At 40.1% G+C, this 18,313-nt stretch overlaps 2 protein-coding genes across 3 annotated transcripts in view; one reads left to right on the top strand and one right to left on the bottom strand.

Moving 5' to 3' along the window:
* Positions 1–244: 244 nt before the first annotated feature.
* Positions 245–9,880, top strand: LOC131240855 (E3 ubiquitin-protein ligase GW2-like). 2 transcript variants are annotated; one of them, XM_058239359.1, is made up of 9 exons: positions 247–406; positions 556–916; positions 1,935–1,986; positions 2,083–2,128; positions 2,259–2,340; positions 2,453–2,612; positions 2,723–2,825; positions 7,027–7,093; positions 8,896–9,880. In XM_058239359.1, exons 2-9 carry the CDS (start codon positions 725–727, stop codon positions 9,457–9,459), a joined length of 1,266 nt encoding a protein of 421 aa, XP_058095342.1. In that variant the 5' UTR covers positions 247–406; positions 556–724; the 3' UTR covers positions 9,460–9,880. The 2 variants fall into 2 exon arrangements, with proteins under 2 accessions (XP_058095341.1, XP_058095342.1); XM_058239358.1 differs by having other exon boundaries at positions 245–916.
* A 2,075-nt stretch (positions 9,881–11,955) lies between these two features.
* The window catches only part of LOC131240854 (uncharacterized), a 29,277-nt gene continuing 22,919 nt past the window's right edge, over positions 11,956–18,313 (bottom strand). The window contains exons 10-11 of the mRNA XM_058239357.1: positions 15,409–15,631; positions 11,956–12,252 (exon numbers count right to left, since the gene is read on the bottom strand). Of these exons, the coding sequence (XP_058095340.1) occupies positions 12,119–12,252; positions 15,409–15,631 (357 nt within the window). The 3' untranslated portion in view covers positions 11,956–12,118. The remainder of the gene's footprint in view (positions 12,253–15,408; positions 15,632–18,313) is intronic.

Genomic DNA, 18,313 nt, shown 5'->3' with positions numbered 1-18,313 from the left:
AAAAGTGATACGGACTTAATGAACAGTTCAGATCGATTAAAATACTTTCTAAGAGTCCCGATGAAACTACGAGCACTATAATTTTGAGTGCTCTGAGAGCACTGGAGTATTTCTCGAAAAAGAAAGGAAGGCTGATCATCCATTATAATTTTAATGGCATTGTCGTAAATTAATGCAGTCCGAGCCCCATTTCCATCCTCTCGCCCCCCAACTCGGCTCTTCTTGCCGAGTCTACTGCATCCTTCTTTGCTATAGCCTCTGCGCGCTTTATTTATTTTTATTTCCTTTCTCATCTTCTTTCTCTTTTCAAAAAACTCCTCATCTCTCTCTCAGAGAAGAGAGAAAACCCTTTCGCTTGTGATTCCAGAAAGTTCTGCTCCCCCCCCCCTTGCATCTGTCTGCAAATGTATCTCTGTCACATCTCGAATCATTCCAAATACTATCGAGATCGCCGATAAATTAGTGTTTTCTCTTCGAATTCCCGTCCCTTACTGAATCTTTCTTCAGCAAGTCTTTCGAAATTCTTCGTTAGAATCGCTGTTTGTTGATTCGCAGATCTATGGAAGATGAGGGAGCTCTGATGGTGTCTTTTTGCGGAATTCGATACGAGAATTAGGTCTCATCGATTCGACTTGGTAAGTTGGATCGATCTGATCGAGATGAATCGGGATTTGGTTAGGGAGATGGATTTTGTCGGAATTTGAAGAGCAGCAAGGGCTTTTTGATGGGGAATAAACTGGGGAAGCGACGGCATATGATCGATGAGAAGTACACGAAGCCGCAAGGGCTGTATGAACATCGTGATGTCGATCATAAGAAGCTTAGGAAGTTGATTCTCGACTCTAAGCTGGCTCCTTGCTACCCCGGCGATGATGAGTGCGCCCTCGATCTGGAGGAATGCCCTATCTGCTTCCTGGTCAGTAATTCTGTCGGCTTCGCTTCCATCTGTTTCTTCTTCTTTATTCTGTTCTGTCGTTGAATGACGAATCTTCTTCCGTCGCCACCGTATTTGTTAGTTATAGAGGAATCATGTGATATACACAGCGTCGGCCATATATGTTGGTTTTCAGTTCTGACAAGTGGTGTCCAGGATTCGGTAATCCGGACCATTGGTCTGTTGTGTCTTACCGTGGATGGACTATGCCCAAAAATCCCCTGGATTGGGAGTCCTCAGAGAACCAATCTTGGGACCTTTTCCAGTTGAATGTAGACTGTTGCTGTATTCCGCTCCTTAAGTGTCTATCCAAGGGTGAGAAATTGAAAGGCTTAGGTTGTATTATGGAGGAGATATTTGGGGCAGAGTCCATCCATGGTGGGATAAAAAAGACCACTGATCTAGAATACCCAATACCCCACTTGTTAGAATTGAAGGCGTGCAAACTGTGTAAGGATGCAGGTTTCATGTTGCATTCATCCTTTTTATTAAATTACATGTTTTTATTGTTGGGCTTCTTACCCGTATGGTTGGTAGTTGGCATTCTAATCTGGTTGGAAGAAATGGAAAAGAAAATTATGGTGAGCCATTGTGTATTGTGATTGGAAACCTTTGTTTGGTGGTCCACCATGTTGATGTACCATAGCCTGGAAATCACAGAGCTCAGACAATCTTAACCATCTGATCCTCAAGAATTTTGCTCATGGAATGTGGACTCTTCTCAAAGTTTTCTCAACTTTGTGTCGGTTGACTCCAGTTGTCTAGTTTCTTTGAATTCTGCCTACACCCTAACCATGTGAATGCTCACAAATTCAATGGTCCGATCACCGCACACATGTACCACATGTATGGTGTAGATGTTTGTGGTAGCCTTCCTTATTGTCTTTTTATAATTCGAATGCTCAAATCATCTGGAGATTTTCGGAGGTCACACAAGATCTCTGATTGAATCATAAGTATGGATTCTAATTTGTTGTTTTTTGACATTTTCTTCCATTAGTATTATCCAAGTCTCAATCGCTCAAGATGTTGCATGAAAGGCATATGTACAGGTATGTCTTCTCTTTTCTCTCTTTCACCCGATTTATAATACAGATTAGGAAAATTCTCTCTATAACAACGTGCTCTAATGGTGTGCTTGTTGCCAGAGTGCTTTCTGCAGATGAAACCGCCTCATTCTGCTCGCCCAACACAGTATCCTTTCTCTATTGGTGAATTTCAATTGTCTGACAAGTGATTGTTCTCTGGATTTTAGACTCCTGATCTTCTATGTGAAACACTCCCTTTAAATATTTTATCCTCAGTTCAACTTTAACATTTTAAGGTGCCCATTTTGCAAAACCTCAAATTACGCCGTGGAATATCGTGGTGTGAGGACAAAGGAGGAAAAGGGCATGGAACAAGTTGTAAGATTCATTCTACAATAGCCTGTTTCTGGTTTAGTGACATGTGAATGTATTCCGCCATTGCAGAAGAAGGTGGTGTTCTGACCATTGCCTATATTTATTCTTTGCATAGGAAGAGCAAAGGGTTATTGAAGCAAAAATAAGGATGCGGCAGAAAGAGCTTCAGGACGAAGAAGAGAGAATTCAGAAGAGACAAGAGATAATCTCTTCTAGCAGAATAGTGACTCCAGGGGAAGTAGAATATCGGGATATATCAAGTAGCTCGCTTGCAGGTTTGCTGAACATTATGAATCCAGTTTCCTTAGCAATGGTTATTTTGATGTGATCATTGTTTATTCTATTATTTTTCTGATTGCATGATGTGATTTTGTTTACTTCCCAGTGCCATCTTTTAGCTTTCCTGCACAAGCTGATGAGGTCATGCCTTATCAAGGCTCGCGTGCTGCACCTGCAATTAGACATCCTTCACACTCAAGGCAGAACAGGTTTGTGATGATTCAACTAGATATATGCTGCTCTCAATCTTCTATCAATTGACAGAACAATTGGGTGCCGTAATTGTGGGTGTGGGCCTTTTGACTTCTTTGTTTTGTTTACTTTTCTGCTGTTTTTCTTTTTTAGGCTGTTGTCTATTTTAGTTTTCTTTAGTTTTTCTGTTTTCTGTCTTGTCCTAATAATATTGCATCATCTTTTTTAAAAAATTATCAATTGACGAAGCTGTCTGAAGATTTCTTTTGCAGTTTCTTCTCATATCCATGTCAGTCTTGAAGGTTCATTCATGTCTAGTTGTATGGTACATAATTAAATTTTGGGTGTTGTTTGTGAGATCTCTAAGACTTTGGAAGGTTGGGGATGGGTGACTAGCAAATCAATAGGAAATCGAACTTAAAAGGAGATCAAATACATACTTACCAATTAGAAGGTCATAATTCCCACTAGATCTACAGAACTTCTCAATAATCACCAAGTGCAGCAACATGAGGAAACAAATTAAAGACAGGTAACTATCAGGAGTCTCATCACAAAAACCTCAGGAAGTATTTTTGCTAGCGTTTTCTGGAAGTGTCTCACCTCTGGAAAATGGTTTCTAATCTCAAGAAACAAAAATAAAGGAATCCATTCAATCAAATTGTTGAATTCATGCATAACAGTTTCATATGTATGAGGTTGTATGTGACTATGTGACTATTTATAGCATTCCTTTATAACTCCTACTCAAAGAAACCAAAGCAAAAAGCCTATTGGTCCACATGATAAACTTGCCTGAATTGCCTCACCCTGCGAATAAATAATTAAAAAGGAGAAATGGTCTAGTGATCTCAGAGCACTAATAAGTTATAGTGCTCCTACTTGCATTGGGAAACTTAGACAATCCGACCCCTTGATCCATACTGTTCATTAGGTCCAATGCACGTTTCATGGGCTAGCATGCAAACTTGGCACCAATTTGATAATATTAACCACCTGATCAGACACCTTTAATATGGATGGTCAAGATCGGTTACACAAAAGTAGTTCCAGTCAGAAATTTGATCCATCCATGTGGTAGAGAGCATCATGGATTCCCTATGATTCTAAAGAATTACTTTTGCTAGGCTATCCTAACTGTCCCATCCATGGCTAGGAAAATGGGTGGCTAAAAAATGAAGGTCAAATCGAGGATTTATTGGGATATCTAATCAGTGCGATTTTTTCATGGTAGCCCATGAAATATGTTCTTGATTTAGTGGAGAGTTCAGATCAATTGAGTGGACTGTTTAAGTGACCCAATGTGTTCCATATCCGTTACGATATGCCTGTAAAGGCCGATACGTATGGGTAACGGTCATGACCGTTATGCGATATAGGGGTGAAATAGGGCAGTTAATTTTTTGAGTCCGTATTGGCCGTTACGGGGCGTAATGACCGTTACCACCGTAACGGTTGAAAAACTCTCCTTTTTTTCTTTTTTTTTTTGAATTCATTTTTCTCCTCATTTTTTCACTTTTCGCATTTCAAAAACTCTCCTAGCTCATTTTACAAAAAATTTCGGCCACTCTTACTATAGTTTTTAAGATTAAAACCATAGATTAAAGTGATTTGAGTAAATAGAAGCTCCGATGGCTTTTTTTTTTTTTTCAAAAAAACTGAAAAAGTAGTATTTATGTCTTTTTTCTGATTTCTAGTTCTAATGCTTGATTGTGATGCGTAAACATTAGATACATATAATCATGTTCACAAATTCACTAAACAGCCTGATACAACACTCTCGCCAAAGAGTGGACCATTACACTACCATAAACATGTTCAAAACAAAAAAAAAATGAATATATATTTGGAATATTTATATTATTCTGGATTTTCTAGATATTTTTTCAGAATTTTTTTGGCAAAAGAAAATTTTCAACTGTTACGGGAGTTGTAACGGTCGTTACGTCCCTGTATCATCCGTTACGGCTGATACCCGTATCAGTAATGGTAGTAACCATTATGACCACTGTTACCGATACAAAATACCTTGAAGTGACTTGATGCAACTAGTAGTAATATAACTTATAGTGCTCTGAGAGCACTAGAGTTTTTCTCATTAAAAAGATCAGTGTAGAGTTTTAACTTTTATTAAAGAAGCCCATACACTACCCTATGACTTAGGAAGGTGTTGTACGATTGTACAAAACCCATACATAGTTGTTTTTTTTTTTTTTTGTAGCCTAGAAATCAAGGTATTTCATAATGGTAACGGTGGCCATAAGGGCCACCACCATTACTGCTATGATACAGGCTGTAACAGCCGCTACGATGCCATAAGCGTAATGGTTGCCACCATTACCATTACATAACAGCCGTTATGGCACATCTTGCTAGAAATACGGTAGGACCTGTGGGCCACTGAGTCGAACTGATTGTCCTTCAGGGCCATCTGTCTAGATTTCTGGATCCCTCAATCCGATCGGACTGTTGTCTCGTCATCATGATTGATCTTATGGTTCTGATCTTTCACTAAGATATTTGGGCTCTTGATGTGGTCCAGATATTCAATCTGGATGGCTGTATAGTCTTATCTCCAATCTGGAAATTGGATGGGCCTGATGTTTAATATGGTGACCTGCAATATGAGCTCTTAAATGGGTTCGATCACACAATCAGCCATCAATGTGGACAAATGACCCTTTTCTAATGATTGGATGGCTTGGATTGTGGACCAATGACCCTTATTGAACGATCAGATGGCTTGGATCCATTAATGCACAATCCATTTTATTTTGCCTTGAGCTTTACTGAGGGCATGCAACTGGACATATGCTTCCCCAAATTGCTTAAAGAAGCATTAAAATTATTTAAGGTAATGGGCTGCTCTTACAAGGGTTGCAGCGGGGTGTATTAAACACTTAGTTGCTCAACTGGTCGGGTTTTAATAGATTTATCTTGATTTGACACGTAGGTGTATTGGACACTTACACTTGATCATTGCTGCCAAATCATCATCATCTAAGCTTTGTCCTGACTAATTGGTAATTGTCAATCCTCCAAAAATAAATAATAAAAAGAAAGAAAGAAAAGGGGGAAAAAAAAAAAAAATTCTCCATAGCTCCTAAGTTTGCAACATAAAAGAAATTGAGGCTGAAAAACTATTATGCTTAGTGGCTGGGTATTAGTTTCATTTTTGGTAACAGGCTGGCATAGTTTCAATATCACTTAAAATGAGTTACTTTGTTGTGTACAACATTTTTGTTCTATGCTTTAGGAGTAGTTGTTCTGTAACTTTGGTTTGTTGACACAATTATCATCCCTGTCATCATCTAAGCCCTATCCCATCTAGTTGGGGTCGGCTACACAAATCCTGTTCTGCCGTTCTACTCTGTCCGGGGCGATATCTTCAGTTAGACTGTAGGTCATCCGTTTTTTTTTTTTTTTTTACTACCTCCATCCATGTCCTTTTGGGCCTATCCCCTTGCCCTTTCAGAGCTCCAACTTACACCAACTCACTCCTAACTGATGCTGTTCTTGGGTTCTGTTCCACATATAAAACCAAGTCTAATTTCCCTCGTCTTATTGCCTATTGGTGCTACTCTTAAGTTCCCTCGAATGCATCATTTCCAATTCTATCCTTCCTTGTCTTGCCACTCATCCATCTCAACATCCTCAATTAAGCTACCCATCCTATGAACATGTTCCTTAATTGCCCAATATTCTGTCCCATCTAAGCATGGCTGTGTCATAAAGCATGGTTTGGTGGCACAATGTGGTCCCAAATTATTTTTTAAAGACAACTTCAGTCATGTTACCTAGTTAGTCTAACTTCTGTTTGAGACCTTGCAAATGCATGTCATATTGCTTTAATTGTGACCTTCTAGTTCTTAGTAGAAGTATCAAATGGTTTCATGAGATGGCTTTTAAGGATGGTTTTAGTTTTCAACTTTAAAAAATAAAATAAAAAATAATAATAATAATAATAATAATAATTATAAAGAAAAAAGAAGATGTTACATTCTTACTGGTGCTTCTCTTTTGCTCTATATCTGAGGTGGTGATGCAATGTACTTTGAAAGTGATTTTCAGATATAACTCTAGTTTTTGTATGGCGTATGTTGACTGCTGAGCCTTTGTATCTGCAGCTTCTTTGTAAGTGCATGTATAATTTGTTGATATGTTCTGAGTTGACTACTATCTTATGACCTTCATGAGATATCTGTCTTTGAAATGCAGGGAGGATGAATTTGATCTGGATCTTGAGGAAATAATGGTCATGGAAGCAATCTGGCTTTCCATTCAGGTGATGCTCCTGACAGATTAGATCAGCCTTTCTATTTGAAATATTAAAATGTCATTTTTTAAACATTTTCACCACAAACTGGAAACCCCTTGAATCATGGGTATGTCATTGAGCAAATTATCCAAGATTTAAAAGGGTGAAAACAGATAGTAGCAACTTATTATATGTGAAACAAAGACTGCTCATTTTACAATTACGTAGATATAACTATAGTATGCTTCTTCTTTTTCTTTTCTTTTTTTCCTTTTTGTAAATGAGATACAAATATACTAACATAAAGGTTGTCTGTTGTCATATGGATGAATGTTTGGATTCTAGTTATGGAAACTTATTTTTGTCATATCTACCTCCTTGACAAGATGAAAAGATTTTTTGTAACTCACTGACAAACCGATTTGCACCGAAGTTTCAGGAAGAATGCTTTACATCATCAAAGCTGATGTTTCTCTTTTGGAAACTGGAAGTTTTATATGTTTGGAAATTGGAAGCAATTTCTTTTTTCTTTTTTCTTTTTAACCTTCGTGATGGCTCCATCCTACTCTATTATTTTTTTAATCCTTGCCCTGCCCTGCCCTGCCCTGCCCTGCCCTGCCCTTGTTTGCATGACAGAGTAACAGACCTTATCCCATAAAAGGTTTTGATGTTGGACCATCCAATCGGATACCAGGAGTTGTTCATTGATGTTTGATTGAAAATGAGGACCATTTGTTTGAAGATCTGGACAATCCAAGAGTCCTTATTTAATTTCAAGGCCTATCCAACCGTCCAGATTGGAAATATAGGCCATCCAACAACCCATATGAAAGATCTGGACCAGATCAGGGGTCCAGAGTCCAGATTGCCATGGATTCATACGGATGGCTAGAAGTACGCATCGATTTCACCATGGGATCCACTAGTCCCACTGGATGCTTTTCTCACCCTTTGTACATAACCATATAAAATAAAAATAAAAATTTGAGGTTTTAAAAACCAATATGGGTCCGAAATCACCACAAAGCATGTATACAACCCCCATGGTGCATGGAGTGTCCAGGTATTTGGAATTCTTTTTTTTTGTTTCCCTGTTTTAGGAGGAGAAGTAGTGTTTTTAACCTCAGTCTTTAAAGGAATACTGGAAACAACACGACCATTGATTAGGGGAGAACAAGTTAACTATTTTCAGCCCTGTTTGTCTAAAATTTGAGAGATTTTTTAAACCTTTTTCTCGTGTGTGGTTGGCAAGTTCCATAGAAGTTTTGGGTTGCATTTTGTTTGTCCAATTAACCAGACCTAGCTGCTCTGCTGCAACAGTTTTGGTGGCAACCAACTGTGGAATTGGCATTTTCACCAGAAAACTTGCAGCTTGTATACCATTACCTGGTAATGCTATCATTTCATATAGTGCAGGGCTGTGGCAACACTGGGCTGCCGCTTGGGCATTGTAACGCTCTGGTGGTGTTCCTAGAGCGGCATGTCAGGTTGAATGAAATTGATAATTGGCCCATCCTTTTCTCATTGGAAAAATGACATGGACCATATGGCAAGATGCCAAATTCATTAGATATCTGGTAGGCCATGATTTTCTATGTACAGATGACCCACTCATGTAGAAACGAAACAGCTGGCTATTGTTATGCCTACGGCCCTCAATGAAGTGTGCTGCTCCCATTAATTAGGCATCTAACCATATCATTACCTTTAATATTATTCCTTGTGATTTTTATTTTTTTTTCTTTTTCCTTTTTCCTTTTCAGAACTTCCCTCTTTCTTTCTTATTTATTTATTCATTTATTTAAGTATTTTCATCCGAATACAAACAGGAGCGTGGCACCCAAAGAAACCTGGCTAGCGGTGACACCGCTCCATCTGAACCATGTGCTTCGGAAGATGGACACCCCTCTCCAGCTGTAACCCTGTCTGAATCATCCCCCTCTGGTGGTCTTGCATGTGCTATTGCTGCCCTGGCCGAGCGTCAACACATGGATGGGGATTCTGCTAATGCCACAGAGAATGTGCCAGCATATGACATGCTACCTCAGTCTGGTGGATTACATGCTGTGGATGAGAGGGCGGCAGAGAACTGCACTCCTGAAAGCTGGATCGAGGTCTCGCCTGACAGTGGAAGGACAGTACCTAGAGAGGAAGGCGAGTGGGTGATGGATCATGGATCAGAGGTGGCAGAAGCAGGGACCAGCTATGCCAGTTCGGATACTGCGGTGGATGTAGGAGCTGCAATGCTTGACAGTGCTGGGGACCATTTTCAGCCCATCATGGCAGGACCCATTCTGCCCGAGAGCTTTGAGGAGCAAATGATGCTGGCCATGGCTGTTTCTCTGGCGGAGGCTCGAGCAAGGCGGAGCCCACAGGGACTGGCTTGGCTCTAGTAGCAGAATTCACAGTCGTAGTAACCAAATTTCATGCTTCCATTTTATCGTTGGTGGCTGTTGTTTGTTGTTTCCTTTTCATCTCTTTTTTTCTCCCTTTGTTTTGGCCTTTTTTCTTTTTTCTTTTTTGTTTTTCCCGTATATAGATGTAAGTATAAAGGAAAAGAAGTGAGAAAAAAAAAATGGGGCACAGTAGTAGGGTGCGGATGGGATGAACAGAGTTTGATAAGGTAGATAGGGGCATGGAATTTGCAATAATTCTTTTTTTTTTTCTAAAATTTTCTGCTCTTCCAACTTGCCAGGAGATGCCTGTCTTGTATGGGTGAAGGTGGTTCCTGTTGAAATCTGAAGAATGCAATCTGGCAGAGATGTCGTTAGGAGCATTGGTTGAACTTCTATGAATACATCATATCTTGGTGAAGTGCCTGGCCTCCTTTATCTTGATGTTTTGTTTTTTGGGTCAGGAATCCGAAGCTTCCCTGTCGGAAGGCGAATAATCAGATCAAATGTAACGAGTAGCAACTAGAGATGGCAATGGGTCGGACCTACGCGTGGCCCGGGCCTAGTACTCTGAGCCCTAGCCCTAACGGGCTAAAACGCACTCAGCCCTTGCCCTAGCCCTAGCCCTAGCCATAACGGGCTAAACAGGTCTCACCACTGGCCCTAGCCGTAGACTAACTGGGCCGGCCCTCCAACGGAAAGGGTGACATCACCAAAGGTTTGAAATGGCCCCAACCTAACTTGGTTTTGTTTTTTTTTTTTCAATCTTTCCTTTTGCAGTTTTCCTCCATCCATGATGAATCCCATCGTATTGATGGTTTTGATTATACACTGCATGTACAAAGAGGATCCCAATTTATCATGGGACCGGGCCAACAGTCTGATCAAGACCATTCACAGTTGGCCCTAGACCAGCTGGCCTGACACCGGCCTTAGATTTTAAGCCCCTGGCCCTACAGGACCGGGATGCCAAAGGCAGGCCCGGCATCCTGGCCCATTGCCACCACTAAGAGAAGCCACGCACTTATCTTTTAGGTGTTGGATGGTGAGATTGGATCCAAAAGATCAATAAGAAGGTAATCTTTAGAGGGAAGTTGATGCGCAAGCATGCTGGAGCTGGTCGTTGCTTGAAACTTTGTGAGGACCTGATAACACCTTGGCCTGTTCGATCTTTGATGGTATATTTATTTAAGTTGGGCTGGGAGGGCTGGCCTATCAGACCTCTATGCTGACTGATGGTATATTTAATAAAATTGGATCTGCCTCATTTTTAGCTCATGCTCTGGCAAAACTGATGGACGGATTGGATAAAACACATATACCACGGTGGGGCCCACAGAGCTTGGACTGCATTGTGCTACCAGGGATACTCCTGTTGGCGGGTGCTGCAGGCAATCCGACTTTCACTTGATGGCCGTGCCCATGCCTGAAATTTTTAGCACACTGCATATGGAGCACTTCAGCTGTCTTGATGGTTTCATTGCATTCAACAAGTAGCACCCTAATGTGCCTCACCATAAAGCCAGATCTGTCTGAATTCTTAACTGTTGAACAGACGGCCCCCTTCTTTAAAGATTCTGGCCATCCAACATTTGAGCTATTCAACCTTCTTAGGCCTCTGATTTAAGGACTATGAGCTTCCCAACTAGGGGACTTTTTTGGGATCCTCTACTATGGCACCCATCAGGCCAATTGTCTGGACCACATAACTGTGGGCTCCACTATCGATGTTGTAATCAAATGTCATCTACCTCTATTATTTCTCGAGGAAGATGGCAAATGATCTCCCAGTGTTCAAAAATTCTCACTAGGTATTGAAGGAGGTGACTGTGGCAACGACATCCACAATGGGTGAACGATTGTTACGTGATTGAAATTTATATAGGGGGTCCAGAAAATGCGTGCCCCATCACCTAGTTATGTGGACCAATGAGGCTGCAAATTGGACAATCTAGACCGTCCATATAGTGGACTTAGAATGGATGAACGCTCAGACAATCCAGCCTGTCTGATCAGTGGCCATTAAAGCCTATGGTTAGTGAAAATGGTGAATGGTCGGTCCTACAGATAAGATTCTCAGACTCCCGGATTGTGATCATTCCGAATCGATTGGACACTTTCTTGAGCCTGCATATTTGTCGTCACAAGTGACTGAACCAAGACAGAAGTCGCAATCCATACTGACCATGCTATAATTTCCATCTTAATCTTGAAAGAGCTAAAAACAGTTCCGAAATCAACACCTGTTCATGCATCCACTTCTGCTTTCAAGCTGCTCGAGAACAAAGCAACAGACATAATTTTATGCCGGCCGAATTTCAGTGGCACCTAAAAGAGCTACAAATGCATAACATTGCGCCCTTGCATGGCCGCTGGGAAATGGCACTGTGGTGTGGAGAAATAAAGCAGTGACAACAACTTCTGTAGGCAACAAACCATGTGGTCCCAACATCAAACCATATAACAAACCCTAAACACCATTTTAAATCATTTAAAAAAAAAAAAGAGGCAATGATACAAAATTCTTGAACTTTTTTTTTTCCTAACCAGACCTGACCAAATTCAACCACATGGTTTCATAAAAGAATGATGGTTATAAATGCACAAACACCCAAAAGGATATATAGACCAAGTTTGAAAAGGGTGCCGACTTGACCTTTCACCGAACAATTTGGCTACCATAATCAGTATTGAATTTGTCGTAACGGTGAGCATGAAGATGAGCTGATGGTCTCGTGTTCCTCAAAGCCGTTTCGATGTCTTCATGTGTGACTGGACCAATTCTTGGCAGTTCTGCAAGACCATGTAAGCAAACCAGTTAAATAGAAGAAAAACGACCTCTTATGTTGAGTTCTGTAGAGAATGTAAAGGGATAAGGACAGATGATAGAACACCTACTTGTTGATTGAGGTACTTGACAAATATGCAAGATTATAATATTGAATATTTTTCAAAAGTCATAAGATGCAAAAGTATCCACATGGACAATGAACACAAATTTTCAGTTCCGAAGCAAGTAAAAACACCTATGGAGCTACGAGGAATTTTAATGATGATGGATGATCATGGCATTGCTGTCACAGATAATCAGTCAATGTCCATTACTGGTTTTGCATTTGAAAATTACAGAAAAAGAAAAAAAGAAATAAAAGAAATAAATAAATAGAAGAAGACATGCTGTTCCAAAAAAAAATTACAACATTGTCTTGACAACCTATTTATCAACAAGGCAACTCTCTAACAGGTATATAATAGTAGAGCAGTCTTAAGCATGTTTGCTTGAGTAGAGAAAGGGCCCACATTTGGCTGCACTCAGATTGGTTACTTGGGCGTAGATTTTGCAGGGTCAGTCTGGAAAAGCACTAAACCCACCACAAAAGAATCTGAAGCCACTGATTTGGCCAGTTTTGAGACTCAGATCAATGATCACTACTATTTGATTTTGGCAAACAGGCCAAACATTTTTTTTATAATCGCCTCTTGCATACAGGCATCTGTGGGGTCTTAGCTACTATCGTGCAATTTACTACACATGGTGCATAAACACAAAACTAGGAAGCGCGTCCTAGAATCAGGAGAAAAATCAAATGGAAAATTGAAACAAAGAAAAGGGAAATTAAAAGACGGAGGCAGTTGAGATTGGCTCTGATGAGCGTCAGAGGCAGTGAGGGACAGGTGTCCCCTTCCAGATAGTAAGCAAGTGTCAGCTCCAGAGGGAGTGGTGCCAATAGGTGATAAGTATCAGTATCTCTGATGTTGAATGGAATCCCCTCTTGATTTTGATATGCAAAAGAACCTAACACCACACTTTTATTTCCTAAGAAATGAAATTAAAAAAGAAAGGTAAACAAAACTAAGTGCATTAAACCTCAGCAAATAAAATGAGGGGATTGTTGATCACTATGCATTGAAGGGGATCATTTCTGTTTCATCAGATACCCACTTCTGCTCACTTGATCATTTTAAAAAAAGGTTGATAGGCTGATTTGATAAATTAGTTGTATGAGATTGAATATGTGAAGATTTTTTTTATTTTAAAATAGTGCTTTTGAAAGGGCCTTGGGGACACTATTTTCTTTCAGGGGTAGATCAATTCCCACGCACAAAAGCGTGCAGAAATTTTTTAAAACAAAAAAGAAAGCAATGAATGTATGAATTAACTAAGATTAGAAAACACTAGAGAACATAAACAAAAACTAGAAAATTAGAGTCAACTATGCCAGATCTCTTTGGGGGACACCCATCCTCGCTACAATAGAGAAAAATCTTGTTCTTGGCCATTTATCAGCATGGGAATTTCTCGGGAGACTTTCATATTTTGATAATTTTCTTGTGATATTATTGGGAAAATCTCACCAAAAATAAAATATTAAAAAATATTTATTATAACTAATAAACATTTTTAAAAAATTTAAGCATTTAGGTATAAATGAATTACTCACCTCTTAAATAAGTTTTACATTAAAAAAGCAATAATTTTGTGATAAATTGAAAACAACCGAGATTTTGAAAATACCGCAACATATTATTGCAATAATATCGTGTGATGAATATTTTGCAAGTGAAAATCTCGGCAATATTTGTCACAAGGCTCACTCCACCTCTAACTCAAACTTCTTTCTTGTGCTGAGAGGTGTTTGGGTTGTGTTGGGATTTTCTGGGCTTTTAGGGTTTTGAGAGTAGGAGAGAAGGGAAGAAATTGGTGTAGTGAGGACTATAAGGTGTGCAATGGAGTGAAATTGAGGGGTATGAGGGTATTTATAGACTTCGGAGACATCCCCAATGGTGGGAAATCCATGAACACATGGACACAAATTTCTAGGAACTGGAGTCAAATCCGTGTTAGTGGCTTTGACACCGGCTGGCAACACAGGATCAAAGTCAGTGGCTCTAAAACCGTCTGGCCATCCCTCCAAAAATGAATCTCTACATTGGCGTTAGTGGCCCTGACGCCAGCTGATTCTCACTAAAATTGGTGTCATTGCCTTTGATGCCAACTATCCCAGTTTGTTTTAAAGTAAAAATCTACATTTTAGTAAGTTTTTTTTTTCTTTTTTCTTTTTTCTTTTTTTTTTTGTGATGGGTTGGGGGTCCAAATGGCTACAGTTGTGCAGCTCGTGCTGCGGCCTAAAATGGGATGTATGTTTTGACGTTGTATTGGATTTGGCTCAATGTTTCTCACAGGGGACTTCCCTTATCATTTGAAGACAGAATGATGCATGAAAATGTGGGTGCATACAAAGGATATGGAAGCAATTGAAGGGTGAACCAACACTGATAATTAGGGTCCGACAGTGTTGAAATTTGACAAAATGGCATGTCAAAAGTGACTCAATTTTGACTCGGTCAGATGCCGAAATAGGGTGTCTACACCTACATGGACCAATCAGTGTATGGCCTTTTTTTCCTGCTCAAGTGGGTACCAATTGGATTTCTCACAATTCTACGATTTCTATAGTTAGATAAGATGTCTTGATCACATCGCACACGCACACACATGCACACACAGGAAATAAATCAGGAAAGCTTTACGTGGCATCTTTTAAATGAAAGGATGCACTAGATTCTGGTATCTTATATACCTCCAAGTAATTCAACCTATATACCTCCAAGTAATTCAACCACGTATTAGGGCTGTTATGGGCCAGGCATTGGCTGATCTAGTCTAGGCCTGATTTTGAACCAGTCATGCTGGACCCATTCAAAATTTTGAGTTTTGCTCCACACAGGCACAGCCCATTGACAGCCCTGCTGCTGATTATTAATGGTGTTAAAATCACTCTCAAGGACTACTATTTTTGTATCTTAAGAACCAAGAGCATTTTATTAGTTCATTTTCTTATTTTCCAAAACTAGATACATCTGTTGCATCTTCATTTCTTAAAAACTAAAAAAATAATAAAAATAAAAATAAAGAAAGAAAGAAAGAAAACAAAGCAATTTATGTACCTTCCTCGGGAACTGTTTCTTGTTTTTCTTCCAAAGTTGCCATTAACCGCCTTAGTGGTTGCATGGCTGCCTCTTTGCAAACTAAACGGACATCCGAACCCGAGTAACCTTCTGTCCTTTCCACCAGCAAGTCGTATGGAAGCTCGTCTTCGCCAGGCTCCAATGGCAAGAGTTCCTCAAACATGGCCCTTCTTGCTTCAGGTTCTGGAAGAGGTACAAGGATCTTATCGGATCGTCACGGAGAAACTGCTGGATGAATAAACTACACCATTTTACCCGCAAGTCCTCCCATTTCATTTCCTAAATGACTACAATTACCTAGAGTTTTCTTTTCTTTCTGCTATGGCACCTCCAAATAATCCCAGACCACCAAAATTAATAGAACTAAAAGAAAGAGAAGAATCAATAGTGAAGGCAACAAGTCTAAAATCCAACATGGGGCGGACTGGTGCAATAATACAGCCACCACATCAAGTAGATCCAGTATTCGCCATGATTTTCTCTCTTTTATTATTTTTATTGCCAGGTGAACTGGGATCGGAATATCAACTCTTGAGCTGTGACTCATCTAATAGTTTCAAGGTTTGACCCTTTAATTAACTAAAATTTCCAAATAAAACAGATACCTTTTGATTTTTGATTTTTATTTTTTCTTAAAGGTAGAGAGAATTTTATTGAAACAAGCAACAAGGCTCAAAGAAACAAAACAAATTGCAGCCCGGACAGAAAAGACCAACCAAGTTGGTCTATATCATTATTACAGACACCCAGCTTATTATATCCATCTTAGCCTTCTTGCGGACATCCACTTCCATGCTGGTTTTGTTTTGAAAACACTGGCTGTTTCTTTCACCCCAAAAGGCCCAAATAACCCCTGATATCAACCTCCAAACTAGCTTCAGCTCTTTTCCAAATCCACACCCTCTCCAAGCCAGAAAAAGACCTATTGTCCGTGGCAGAACCCACTGCATACAAAAACGACTAAGAAATTTCAACCACACCTTCACGGCAAAGGAACAATGAACGAGCAGATGCTCAACTGACTACGCCTCTTCAAAACGCATCAAGCAGTAATTTGGGATAACCATAGCACTCTTCGGAAGAGTATGTATTGTGAGAATCGTGTTCCTTCCTACCCCCCCCCCAATGCAAACATGGCCACCTTGGGATGGGCACCAAGTCTCCAAACAAAAGATAGCCAACCTTTGCTGTCATCCGATGGGGAACAACTTAAGAGTTTGTAAAATGAACGAACCAAAAACCAGCCCGACTTCCCCATAGTACAAATGATAGTCTTTTCCCCCTGCTACCAGCAAAATGCAATGAAGGCACTCCGTCAGTCAAAAAAATTCCTCCACTTACTCATCTGACAAGTTCCTTCGACATGGCGGACACCATACCACCTTGCTCCCAATAAGAGAGTAATATTTGTCGATCATCACTTCCTGGTTTGAAGGCTAGCCTAGGAAATACCATAGATAGTGGCGACTCCACACATTCTCTCAAAATCTGATTCTTTTGTCATCGCCGTAAGAGATACAGATTCCGATCTTGAATATGTTCTTCAGTCTAAGAACTCTACGCACGAGCCTAAAGCCTTGTAATGAGAAGAAGGGCTTACCTCCACTCACCTTACAGGATGCCATATCTTCTAGCAACAACCTCTCTCCAAAACCTTCCTTCCTTCCTCAAAATTAAACCTCCATAGCTCTTAAGCTTTCTGTTCCCGCTCCCCCTTCCTTTAAAGGCTTGCACACTTCATCCCACTTCAAGAGATGTAATTTATGCTTCTCCTCAGCTCCTTGCCATAGGAAGTTCCATCTCAATTTATCTAGTCTCTCCAAGACCGAGGCCAGATATTTGAACATCAACATTAAGTATAAAGCGAGATTTAGCATTGCTGCCCTGATGAGTGTTAATCTTTCACCTAGAGATGGATGCCTGCTTTTCCATTTAGATAGTTTCTTTACAACCCTCTCAATGACTTTATCCCACAGATGTTTGGCAGGTTTGCCTACACACAACGGGAGCCCAAGGTATGTCAACAGGAACGACCCCACCCTACAACCAAAAGTCATAACAAAAGCCTCTACCTCATCTCTTGTGGTAAACAACCCAAGCAACTCGCTCTTACATAAATTAACTTTCCCTGATACCACTTCAAAACATTTCACCAACTGCAATTTTAGAGAGACGCAAAAGCACAAGCCTATGGGGTCGCTACTGTAACTGGATAACCAGCACTGAAAACTGTCTTTACATTGGATGGTTTGGTGTTTTCATTTCCTTAAGTTGTCCACCATATCAGCATCCGCATTAAATTGTAAGTAATATATCGGGGGTGAGTTTCTCCTCACGCTGAAGCCTCTAATCAAGTCCACTGACTATCCTCTATACAGCATCTTGGTAGAGGCTTTGGCCACCACCACAAACAGAAACAGGGAGAATGGATACCCTGGCTAACCTCTCAAAGCCCACAGAATAAAACTTTAGGTGAGCCATTTACAAGCACCGACAACCTGGCCAATCGAACACATTCATACATCTAATTCCTCCATTTTTGCCCACATCCCAGTCTTCCTAACATGTAGTCGAGAAAGTCTCAATTGACATGATCGTAAGCCTTTTCAATATCCAATTTGCATACTACATTTTTTTTTCCCTTTCTCTATACCTCAAGTCCCAAGTATTCATAAGTAACAAGAGGACTGTCCAGGATGTGTCTTCCTGCTACAAAAGCACCTTTTGAATTTTTGCTAGCCAATTCCAAAGAACCTCCTTTTTTTAATTGTTTTCTGGGCCAGTTCAGTCTATTTTACCACTCAGATTGAATACAGGATTCTACTATAATCGGCTGTAGTAGCAAAAAAACAGCCATTGGAACTATACAAAATATAAAGAATCC

The sequence above is a fragment of the Magnolia sinica genome, chromosome 3 (genome assembly GCF_029962835.1).
Source record: "Magnolia sinica isolate HGM2019 chromosome 3, MsV1, whole genome shotgun sequence".
Taxonomy (NCBI): domain Eukaryota; kingdom Viridiplantae; phylum Streptophyta; class Magnoliopsida; order Magnoliales; family Magnoliaceae; genus Magnolia; species Magnolia sinica.
This window is presented reverse-complemented; position numbering and strand designations above follow the sequence as displayed.